The following is a 12,635-nucleotide window of genomic DNA, read 5'->3' as shown; positions in this document are numbered from 1 at the left end:
ATTACCAAGAACTCATAGTGTCCATATCGGGTACGGAAGGCTGTCTTCTGTATATTTGAATCTCTCACACTGAGCTGATGATAGCCAGAGCGCAGATCAATCTTAGAATACACACAAGTATTCTTGAGCTGATCCAACAGATCCTCTATACGTGGCAGTGGATATTTGTTCTTAATAGTCACTGCATTCAGCTGCCGATAGTCGATGTATAATCTCATCGATCCGTCCTTCTTCTTCACAAAGAGTACCGGAGCTCCCCACGGAGACACACTAGGACGGATAAACCCTCTATCCAGCAGCTCCTGTAACTGTACTTTTAGCTCCTCCAACTCCTTAGGTGCCATGCGATACGGAGCCTTGGACACCGGTGCTGTCCCCGGGATCAACTCAATCGTGAACTCCACTTGCCTTTTCGGGGGCAAGCCGGGTAATTCTTCTGGAAATACGTCAGGGTACTCCTGAACTATAGGAATGTCTGATAGCTGTGTGGTAGTATCCTGATCGATCTTAATCATAGATAACAAATACCCTCGACATCCTTGAGACAATAATCTCTGAGCTTGCATTGCTGAGATGACAAAAATCCCCTCATCCTTGGTACCCATGAATACCCAGGATGGTAGACCCGGAGGTCTAAATGTAACCACTCTCGCGCTGCAATCCACGGTAGCATAATATCTGGCTAACCAGTCCATACCCAAAATGATGTCAAATTCTAGCATATCTAGAACCTGCAAGTCCACCACAAGGGTCTGACCTTCGAAATCCAACGGACAATCTCTAATCTCCTGACTGATATTTAGTATCTCTCCCGAGGGTAAAGATACCGCTAATATATTAGTCCGACGAACTGGTAATCTACAAATCTTACTCAGAAATACCCGAGAAATAAAAGAATGGGAACTACCAGTATCTATCAACAATTCAGCAGGAAAAGAATAAACAGTAATCATACCCCGAAAGACCGATCCCTCGGCCCGCTGTGCCTCCTCTCGAGTAATAGCATAAACCCGTCCTGCCTCCGTGCATGCCGGCGGCATCTCAGTGCCAGTCTGAAACTGTGCTGATGGAGTAGTAGCTAACTGCTGAGACTGGATCACCGGACAAGAGCTAGGTGGCGTCGGAAAATACTGATGTGCTGGATGCATCTGATGTGACGGGACAGTCGAGGAATACTGCATAGCCATCGGTACTGCTGGGTACTGCTGACTCTAAATATGGTATACCTGTGCTTGAGAAGGTGGTATACTCTGCTGATGTGGAGTGCTCTGCGTCTTCTGCGGTCCCTTCGGCCGTCGAGTCTGAGTATTATGACTTCCTTGAGCAGTAACCTTGGCAGCCTGCAGCTGAGCCTTCAGGGTACAATCGCGGCTCACATGCCCCGGAAGCTTGCAGTAGTAACATATATCTTGGCTCAATGGGCAGTCAGGTTTAGCGTGACCCTCAACACCACATCTAAAACATCTAAGTCCACCCAAAGAGTCCTTCTGAGAAGGTCTAGAAGAACCAGCAGATGATCGTCCTGTCTTTGATGATCGATAGGACTCCCCTGAAGTAGCCCGGGATCCCTGCCATTTCTTCCGTTTCTTCTGACCTTGGTTCTGTTGTTTCTGTGTTGGAGTCGTACCCTGGGCATTTTGCTTATCCATTCCTTTTTCTAGGGAAATTTGCTGTTGTGTCATCTTAATCATCAAAGCTCTATCCAACGCCTCCCGGTACGTACTAGGAGTGAATCCAGACATCCTGATACGGATATATACTGCAAGACCCAGAGTGAACTGATCTAACCGATCACTCTCCTGGGCAACTAAATGAGGGCAATACTCAGCTAACCGGTTAAATTCTGCATCATATTCCATCACAGATCTATCCCCCTGCTTCAAATGTAAGAATTCCTGTCGACGGGCCATACGATAAGGAGCTGGGAAATACTGTCTCTCGAATGCATCTCGGAATAAAGTCCAGGTAATACTCCGATCTCCGAATAGTGTCTTCTACATCTTCCACCAAGTAACAGCCTGATCCCATAGGTGGTACGCGGCTAATTCAACTTTTTCCTCCTCAGTACACGTTAAATACTCAAAAGTATCCTCCACATTCCCCAACCAAGACCGAGCAACAGTCGGGTCGGGAACCCCATGAAATAGAGTGAATCGGTCCTTCACCGACCGAGCCAATAGTGGAATACGTGCTCTATCCCTCACCCAAGGAGTAGCAACCGGAGTGGGGATAACTGGGGGTAATATAGGAGAAACCACCTGAGGCTGAAAACCTGGATCTCTCATAGGAACCTGAGGAGTCTGCCTACTACTATCAATCTCGACCTCTGTAGGATCCCTAACAGAATGCGCCTCGTACTCCTCTGACTCGGCCTCCACTGACTCGATAGGTTGTTTCCGTGGTCACCCCGGACCACGACGCGGACGGGGGGTCGTATCTCCGCGCTTCATTCCTGGTATGAACAACAAGGTAAGACTACAACAATATAATACAACAGTAATTTAACTTATATCCTATAGCTTGGAGATATCCTGCCGCTGCCTGGTCCCAATATCCGAACTGTCACACCGGAAAAATATGAATCCCAAGCGTAAAACCTCATAACTTCGTAGTCCTCGTAAAACTCATAAATCTCGCAATCCTCAGAAATCCAAGACTCGAGAAATAGACATCGTAACCTCAAAATCCAAAACACAAAATAACGAAAACCTCCAAAAATCCAAAACACGAAAAGAAATAGGCCTCGTAAACTCGTTCTGATACCACTAAATTGTCACGCCCCGGGTGAGTCTCTACCGAAAAATTTCGGCAGCATCTCCCCTATATCGGTGACAATCTGAATCTTACATACAAGCAAAATACATCAGCCACAAGCGGCTGGAATATATGTGCACAAAAGAAACACAACCACGCAGTTAAAATCCACAGCCTACACGGCTGGATAAAAGAAATGAAAACAAGCATACGACTAATATGTAGCCCACACGGCCATATCAAAACACAACGGAAAGGCGAAGAGGAAACCCACAAATACAAAAGTCAACGAAACACATCACAGATACAAGTCCACAATACACGTATCAAAAATACAATTCGTTCTCACAACTCTAAACCCAACAAATACGAAGTGTAGGAAAAGAGAAACAAAACCGATAAAGGTCCTCGGATATGACGTGGGACAGGGGACCGGCCAGCAACATACTCCAAGCATCTCCATATCATCTACCTACTGCCTGAAACCAACATAATATAGACGGGGTGGTGAGTACAGGGAACTCAGCGGGTACAGACAGGATAAAGCATGGTCTACATAATGAGATAGGAATCAAAGAATACAGTCTCCATAAGTAAAGAATAAGAATATGCTATCATAACATAACTCATCTATCCATATCTGATAAAATAACTGTGCATGAACATACCTGACATAATAAATGCACATAACATAAATGTACATACCCGAACAGAACCAATACCCTGATACCATGATCCGTAAACCCACCGAGTCAACAACATACTCCTGACACCTGTGCAATACGTATACGACTGCAAATATATGTAAAGTAAATGACATGTATGCAGCATGGCATCCATATGCAGCATACATAGCTCAGACAAATGCAACAATACACAATCACATGCAACTAATATCTAGTAAGCATGTATGCAAAAATATCCCCACAGATGCACCGTGCATCATATGCAAAAGTGCATGCATGCTCCATGGTCACCCCCGCCACCTCTCTAGACACCACGACCCCTGTATGGCCGAGAGGCTTGGGTCTGTGACGACTGTACTACCCTCCAGCCCACAATAGAGTGGTCGAGGTGGACAGTCCGCTAGTAGCTATCTAACTATATAGCATCAGGCTCCCTGACTGCTCACAACGCCGGATCTCACTAAACCTCGTGACCGGGTGGCACAACAGGACAAGCGGCAACTGCTCCAGCTACCACTACCCATGAGTGGCCGAGTGTGCGCGCTAAACCAAACTAACTGATGACTCTCTCAACCACAAGGGAGACAACGATCATCAGATGCAATGAATGATGAACATGATATATATATATATATATATATATTATCATCATCCATGCAACAACCTCAAACCTCATAAACACCTCCAATAACCACAACAGACGTAACTACACATACCACTATGCAAATGGAAGGTTAATCATGTAAAGCCCATAACACGTACCAATCACAACCTAGACAGGTATAGACCACAAATATCCAATACAGTCATCCCTACAACACCCTACATGTGTATATACAATAGAGTCACAGATAACAAGAATAGAGACTGTAACGAATCAAACCCGATCATATCAAAGATCAAGCAAGAGTGACAAGCAGGAAAGAAACAAATAATCAGATTTAAGGAATGCAACCTAATTATCCAAATATAACCATGCTTTAAAGTTCAAAGAACTAAATAGAAATTAAGGAAGAAATACCCGCCTCGATATATCCCGCAATCAACAGAACCACCCCACGTCACGCTGCTCGTATAGATCAAGGTCCTGTGTCACACATACAATCCATGTAATATATAACTAAATATGTGTACACTACAAGTAGGTGAATTACCTACAAATAAATAGCCAACTAAGAAGTAATAGCTAGCGGTGATTACTACCCTTTTTCCATTAGTAAAGCTAGATTAAACTTTTAACCTAGCTGAACACATCCAAAAACTAAATTCCTATTAGATCCTTAACTAATTCCAATCTTCCATTATCACCTAACCCGAAGTAAACCTAAACATCATGGAAATCTCATTTCAGATTTAGGTTAATCCACATTTGCAAACCCCTTATTAAGCCAAAATCTCAGCTCACTGTTAACTGCTCACTAGTTTTGACCAATACAACCCACAGAAGCAATTAGACAGAACATTGTCTGCCAATTTCTGCTAAACAAAGTTCTAGATCAAGTTAACTCACAGAAATTCCAGTGAAACCGTACACCAAGACTTCTAACAACCAAACCGAACAAGTAGGGTTGATTCCAGCATTAATCTAGATCAAGGAGTACACAGTACATACTGCCCTTACTGTTCGATTAAGATAACCGAGCAAGAAATCAATAATATATCAATCTCCTACGAGCAATAAACTACACCTAGCATCTTCACTGATCGGATCAAGAACAGAACAATAGGAAACCACTAAAAATTCTGTGAACAATAATAACCAATTGATTTCCTTACCTCTGTTTCTTGATCACTGATACAGTGGAGAAATCGATCCAATTGAGCTGTGGTGGCCAGAATCACCCCACAACCTCCTGCTTCCTAGAAAGATCACCAGCATCGATTCACAAAAGATGGATTAGGGTTTCAAACTTCACGATCAACACGGAAAACCAAACCTCTTACCTCAAGATCGCGGCTAGGGCACGATCGGTCTTGTTCTTGCTAACGAACAGAGAAGAGATCGAGGAGGGACAATGGTTGTTACCTCTTCTACTCGGCCGACGCTGCCCAGATCCAACGCCGACGCCCTCGATCCCCTTCCGACAGCAGGCGAAAACCCCAAATCGAAGGTGCGTCGCCGCGGTTCGCCGAGACCAGAGAAGAAGGAAAGGTTAGGGGAAAGAATAGGATCCCCTCCCTCCCAATGCTCCGAGATCCCTCCTCGCCGGCGCCACCGAGGGATAAAGGAGAGAATCGCTGATCGTCGGGTAAGCGTCGGTGTCAGGGCGATCGTGCGAGAGAGAAGAGAGGAAGAGAGAGTCGGGTCGGGCTACTGTGCGCGAGGGAGAAGGGGTTTAAGAAGAAAAAAAAACGGGTTATCGGGTTCGAGTGAGTGAGGGAACCCTTATTAACATGGTCCACCTATGGTTAAGGAAATTAAACCCTATGTATTTCTAAACAGACCTCCACTCCTATCCCCGCAAAACTAGTCATACGACCTCCGGAAAAATCCAGAAAAATTTCTAAAATTTCCTAAAATTTTTCCTAAGGTTATTCCACAATAACCCTAAAAATAGTTTCGCATAAATTACACGAAATCTAAGTAATACTCTACTTGTTAAACTTAAACTGTATTAACATCTTATTTTGCAGGATATATATATCATATGCTTGCCTCTGAACTAATGTTTTCTTGCAGGAAGGAAGCTGCTGGAAAACTTGTGTCCGGGCGCCCGAGATGGTTCGGGGCCTTGGAGGTTCGGGCGCCCGGGAGGGATCCGGGCGCTTGGGAGATGAAATTTTATCCCAACGTCGCCTCGCCAAGTGGAGCTCATTGATTGGCTCGGCTACGTCACATCCAAGGCACCCTGAAGGTTCCGGGCACCCCGAAGGTTCCGGGCACCCCGAACCTCCTATATAAGGAGGGTCAAGGCTGAAGTCAGAAACACAACTCACGATCTGCTCTTCTGCACTCTTGCGACGCTGCGAAAGCTCTCCGACAAATTGCTAGTTTGTTTGTAATTTTTTTTATTATTGGTTCTTTCATTCTCTAATAATTCCTGTACTTGTTTTGTAATCTACATTTTGAATTATTAGTGATTGCCCATCGAAAGCACCCTTGTATACGGGCCTTGGAGTAGGAGTCGACACAAGCTCCGAACCAAGTAAAAAATTACTTGTGTCATTTCTTTTTCGCTTTACTTATTCCGCCGCATATTCTCGATAATTTTTTTTAATCGATATTCACCCCCCCCCCCCCTCTATCAAACGCTTACTATCCAACAAGTATATGCACTAGATGCCAAACTTGTGCTAAGGAATCTCACTTGACTAATGTAAAAAAAATAGATATTTGAAAGGCACACTAAATGTAGGAATTTGGTATCCTAGAACACCTAATTTTGAACTGATAGGTTACTCTGACTTAGATTATATTGGCTATAAACTAGATCATAAAAGTACAAGTGGTGGATGTTGTAGGATTGAAAAGAATTTAGATATCTCCACAATGGTATGATATTACCCACTTTGGGCCTAAGCCCTCATGATTTTACTCTAGCTCTACCCAAAAGGTCTCATGCTAATGGAGATATCTTTTCTCTTATAAATTCATGATCTTTCCCATGTGTTTTCAATGTGGGACTATATTTGCAACTTTGAAACCCCGACAATCCTCCCCCCCCCCTCCCCCTCAAACAAAGGACCACATGCTTCCCACGTCCGATCCTCGACCCACCAGGTCTTCCTGACCCTCAGTCCACCCGACCTACTAGAACTTCCTTGCCTAACCGCAACTAGGACTTCCTGCTTGGTATCTGGTCCTCTTGATCTGAACATAGGAGCCCCCACTTTCTTTGTTCGAGGTCATTATTGTACCCACATGGCTCAATACCATAGCTCTTGTGCACAGTCGGTGGTTAAACCTTCTTGTAGTCTGGACTCTGATACCAATTGTAGGATCAAAAAGAATTTAGATATCTCCACAATGGTATAATATTGCCCACTTTGGGCCTAAGCCCTCATGATTTTGCTCTTGAGCTCTACCCTAAAGGCCTCATGCCAATGGAGATATCTTTTCTCTTATAAACCCATGATCTTTTCTATGTGTTTTCAATGTGGGACTATGTTTGCAACCTTGCAACCCCAACAAATGCTAATTGCTTGGACCATCACTTGTCAGCTGGTTTAGTAGAAAAAAACACTGTGTTGCTTTATCTACTACTGAAGTCGAGTACATAGTAATTGTTGGTCCCTTTGGAGGCCGGCAAGAGGGGAGGGGTGAATTGCTCTACAAAAATTAAACCAAAAACCCTTCTCGGATATTCAACTAATTTAAAAGACACTTGTAATAATAAAACTAAGAGACTAAAAGAAAAGAGTAGACACAAGATATTTACTTGGTTTGCAATTAGGGGATTGCTAATCCAAGGAAAGTAAGCGCACTATCTGATTATCTCCTTCGGGCAGAGTAGCCTCTTTACAGCGTTGACAGCACAAATAAAAGAAATAGAAATGAAAGCACAAAGAAAACTGATTACAAGTGAGATGATTTAACTGTGCAGATCAGTGTTATATTTATAAAACTGGTCGGGGCACCCCGAAGGGGTTCCGGGCGCCCTAGGGGGATAAAATTTTATCCCCTAATGATCAGATTGCGTTTGACACGATCCTGGTCAAAATCCAGGTTCGGGCGCCCGGAATGGTTCCAGGCGCCCTGGAGGGCTCCGGGCGCCCCGGAGCCCAAAGTCAACAGATGTTGACTTTTTCGTCCGGGACCTCTTCTCTGGTTCAATCTCGCCTCGGTCCGGTTCTTCTCCTCTGGATCTGCTCGCTTGGGTGATCTCGGTCATCCAGAATAGGGCTCACCCGAATCCAAGTTCCGGCCTTCTCCTCGAGCAGTCTTCCTTCCCGGCTTCTCGTCCCTCGAATGCCGCGCACGTTCTTCTCGTCCACCAGTGTACTCTTCCGCGGTCACCTCGTCCCTCGGACGCACCGAGCCCGTCGGCTCTCTCCCGTGTCGTTCTTCTCGCTTGTCGCATCTTCCGCTCGACTTCCTGTGTTCCTAAGCTCCTGCACACTTAGACACAAAGGTTAGACAACGCAGGACATAACTTAGCTTGTTTGATCACATCAAAACACCTTGGGGTTCCAACAATCTCCCTCTTTTTGATGTGAGCAACCCAAGTTAAGTTAGGAAAAATATATGCAATAAAAATAATATATTTGCAATTAAGTCCAAAGATATTTCAATTTAAAAATTATATACCTCCCCCTAGACTTAACATCTGTCTCCCCCTTTGATCACATAAAAAATAGGGTTTCTTAAACAAGTCTAAGGTAACAAAATTTTCTATGGCAAATCTTAAAAACAGTTTCAAAAAAAAAATCTAATTTTAAAAAAAAACATTCTAAGGCAATTTTCATAAAAAAAAAATTCTAAGGTAAAAATTTCTAAATCAATTTTAAATATTTTCTAACACAAATTAAATAACTCTTTTAAAGCATTAAGTAAATTAAATTAATACTTTTTCAGTTAGTCAATTAAACTTTTCATTTCGATACTTGGCTTCCAGGTTGTGGCGAGGCACTAGGCCTTCTTGGTTATTGGAGCAACAACCACTTCCTTAGACAAAGCCTCATAAAGAAATTAGTTATTTAATTTCCTTGCTGAAATTGCTAAGTCTAATTTTAAATTAAACATGTTTTTGGAACCCAGTAGAGGTTCCTACCTACAGGATTAACCAAGTATTTCCTAGGTACATAGATTTTTGATATATTTCTAATTTGACTTTGATGAAATCTATAATACCAATTTAAACCTCTATAATTTCTAAAAGTAGAAATATTTGAACCATTAGATTTTTTCAATCTTTCTATTTCTTCTTTTAGTTTTTCATTTTCAATTTTCAATTTTTCAAAATCCTCTATAAGATATTATTTTGCCAAAATTCTTTTTGTTTATAAAATTTCATTTTCTAATTTATATATGGATTTTTTCATTGCCTTAATACCAAAGTAAAATTCATCAGGGGGTAAGAGGCATACCTCACTTACCATATCAGACTTGAAGCCTAAATCTCCCCCTGCTTCGCTACTTCCATCTGAGGTCGCTCCCCCTTCATCGATGTTGGGTTCTGATGTACTTTGTCCTTCGTAGCCTGCCATCAGTGCTATCCCGGCATATTCTTGAATCTCGGACTCAGATGAAGAAATGTCATCCCAAGTAACTTTTAGGTTCTTGTGCTTCTTGGGAATCTTGCCTTTGTCCTTCTTTAGTTATGGGCAATCTTCTTTTAGGTGTCCTTCCTTTTGACACTGGTAGCAACGCATCCTTCTTCTATTTCTTGGATTCTTTTTATTATGTATTTCTTTAAATTTATTAGATCTAAAAAACTTTTTAAAGTTTCTTACCCTGTATGCTTCCTGATCGTCTTCTGAATCTGACTCGGGTTCATCCTTCTTGGTTATGTTTAGTGCAATCATCTGGCTTGCTTCCTTTGTTGTCTCGACACACCTGGTTTTATGCAATTCAAGAGTGGAGAATAGTTCTTCTAAAGTACTTACCTCTAGGTCTTTCGAAATATTGTAGGCGTCAACGATTGATGTCCATTCTGAAGTTCTAGGAAACGCGTTGAGTGCATAGCGTAATGTTTCCCGATTTGTTACCGTTTCTCCGAGGTTCTTGAGACCAGTAATCAGTTCTTTTACCTTCGCATGGAGACTGGCTACCTTCTCACCTTTTTCCAAACGAATGTTCATCAGCTTGTTCCGGAGGATGTCTCTTCTAGCGAGCTTTGCTTCGGACATGCCTTCGTGGAGTTCCAGGAACTTCTCCCAGAGTTCTTTAGCTGATGCATAGCTTCCTATGCGGTTGACCTTTTGAGGTGGCAACACGCTCAGCAAGTGATATTCTGCACGGCTGTTCGCTACAGACTCATTCAGCTCCTTCTTTGTCAAATGGCTTTCTTCTTTTTCTTCTCCATCTTGATTCATCGGAGCTACAAAACAATACTTCATAATAAACCAAATTTCAAAATTAGTTCTTAGGAATACCTCCATACGTCGCTTCCAGTCTACGAAGTCCCCCTCGAATTTTGGTGGAACGATGCTTGGTCCGGCCATCTTGCTGCTTCGATCGGCAGTTAGTCCTCCTGAAGCGCTTTGCTCTAATACCACTTGTTGGTCCCTTTGGAGGCTGGCAAGAGGGGAGGGGTGAATTGTCCTACAAAAATTAAACCAAAAACTCTTCTCGGATATTCAACTAATTTAAAAGACACTTGTAATAATAAAACTAAGAGACTAAAAGAAAAGAGCAGACACAAGAGATTTACTTGGTTTGCAATCAAGGGATTGCTAATCCAAGGAAAGTAAGTGCACTATCTGATTATCTCCTTCGGGCGGAGTAGCCTCTTTACAGCGTTGACAACACAAATAAAAGAAACAGAAATGAAAGCACAGAGAAAACTGATTACAAGTGAGATGATTTAACTGTGCATATCAGTGTTATATTTATAGCACTGGTCGGGGCGCCCCGAAGGGGTTTCGGGCGCCCTGGGGGAATAAAATCTTATCCCCCAACGATCAGATCGTGTTTGATGTGATCCTGGTCAAAATCCTGGTCCGGGCGCTCGGAATGGTTCCGGGCGCCCCGGAGGGCTTCGGGCGCCCCGAACTGCTCCGAGCGCCCCGGAGCCCAAAGTCAACAGATATTGACTTTTTCATCCGGGACCTCTTCTCTGGTTCAGTCTCGCCTCGGTCTGGTTCTTTTCTTCCGGATCTGCTCGCTTGGGTGATCTTGACCATCCGGAATATGGCTCACCCGAACCCAAGTTCCGGCCTTCTCCTCGAGCAGCCTTCCTTCCCGATTTCTCATCCCTCGAACACCGCGCACGTTCTTCTCGTCCATCGGTGTACTCTTCCTCGGTCACCTCATCCCTCGGACGCACCGAGCCCGTCGGCTCTCTCCCGTGCCGTCCTTCTCGCTAACCGCGTCTTCCGCTCGACTTCCTGTGTTCCTAAGCTCCTGCTGTAACGACCCACCTTCCTTACTACTCTCTAAGGTGACCGTTACTTAACTATTAACTCTACTTACTAGTGTTACTTATGCTAATATTAACAATACTCAACTTTGTCACGCCCCCAGAGAAATTCCTACCGAAAAATTTCGGCAGCATCTCCTCTGTACCGGTGACTATATGGAGCATACATATACAAAAGAAATAACATCACCACGCAGTTTAATAAAATCAGATCATGCAAGTAATGAATAGCGGAAACATAATGACATACAACTTCTTACTCCAAAATTTTCTTATCAACCTAAATAAAGAATTAATCTAAACAAATTCTTAAACTAAGTCCCAAGGCTTCTATAGTCCAGGCATCACACATCCATCCGCACCTCCTTGTCGCCTTCCTTGACTATAGCTTTTCCTTTCCTTTATCTGCAGTAAGAGGAAATGCAATCTATAAGCAAAATTGCTTAGTAAGCGCTATCTAACTCACAAAATCTCTATATGCATGTACATATATCTATAACATAAACTAACTGAATGCTTACTGAAAACTACTTATGCTCATCTAATAGTAAAGGAATCATAACAAACTGAAATGCTAAACATGTAAAGCTGCTCATGCTCACCTACTAGCAAATAACAGTAAGCTAATCTAAATAACATGCTAGCATAAAAGAAAACTAAACTTGCTGATTTTAAAACAAAGTGAAACTTATTTCATTTGTTCTAAACTTATTCTTTTATTTCACTTGTTTAAAACTTATTCTTTTATTTCACTTGTTTAAAACTTATTCTTTTATTTCACTTGTTTAAAACTTATATTTTAATACTTCAAAATAATAATCAACTTCTTTTGGGCCCAGGCGTAGTACCATCTTATGCGCGTTCCCTAATAGGTTGAGGTAGCGAGCCACCAATCCTAAAAGAGCAGACATTGGTCTACCAGGGCCAAGACCTTGGAATTAGACACTTGGATTTGTTTAACGACAACCTTGGAAGTCGGGTACTAGCCTCTTCAAAGTAAAATATCTTATTATCTTAATTATTTCTTCTTTAAATGCCTTGGCATTTTAACAAGCATCTTGTGTGCCAAAATCCCTAAAGTCTTGACTTTAGGATCTACTTAAGGCCTTGGCCTTTTTCTTTCTTTTCTTTATCTCTCTTATACTTGTTAATACCTCTAATAAAAGAATGTCTC

At 42.6% G+C, this 12,635-nt stretch overlaps 1 protein-coding gene across 1 annotated transcript in view; it reads right to left on the bottom strand.

Annotated features, from left to right (window-relative positions):
• Positions 1-1,910, bottom strand: part of LOC121972256 — a 29,485-nt gene extending 27,575 nt beyond the window's left edge. The window contains exons 1-2 of the mRNA XM_042523944.1: positions 1,227-1,910; positions 183-1,148 (exon numbers count right to left, since the gene is read on the bottom strand). Coding sequence (XP_042379878.1) covers positions 183-1,148; positions 1,227-1,910 — 1,650 coding nt within the window. The remainder of the gene's footprint in view (positions 1-182; positions 1,149-1,226) is intronic.
• Between the last annotated feature and the right edge of the window lie 10,725 nt (positions 1,911-12,635).

Source organism: Zingiber officinale, chromosome 4A, assembly GCF_018446385.1.
Source record: "Zingiber officinale cultivar Zhangliang chromosome 4A, Zo_v1.1, whole genome shotgun sequence".
Lineage (NCBI taxonomy): Eukaryota > Viridiplantae > Streptophyta > Magnoliopsida > Zingiberales > Zingiberaceae > Zingiber > Zingiber officinale.
Note: the sequence above shows the minus strand (reverse complement) of the source record. Positions and strands in the feature narration are given on the sequence as shown.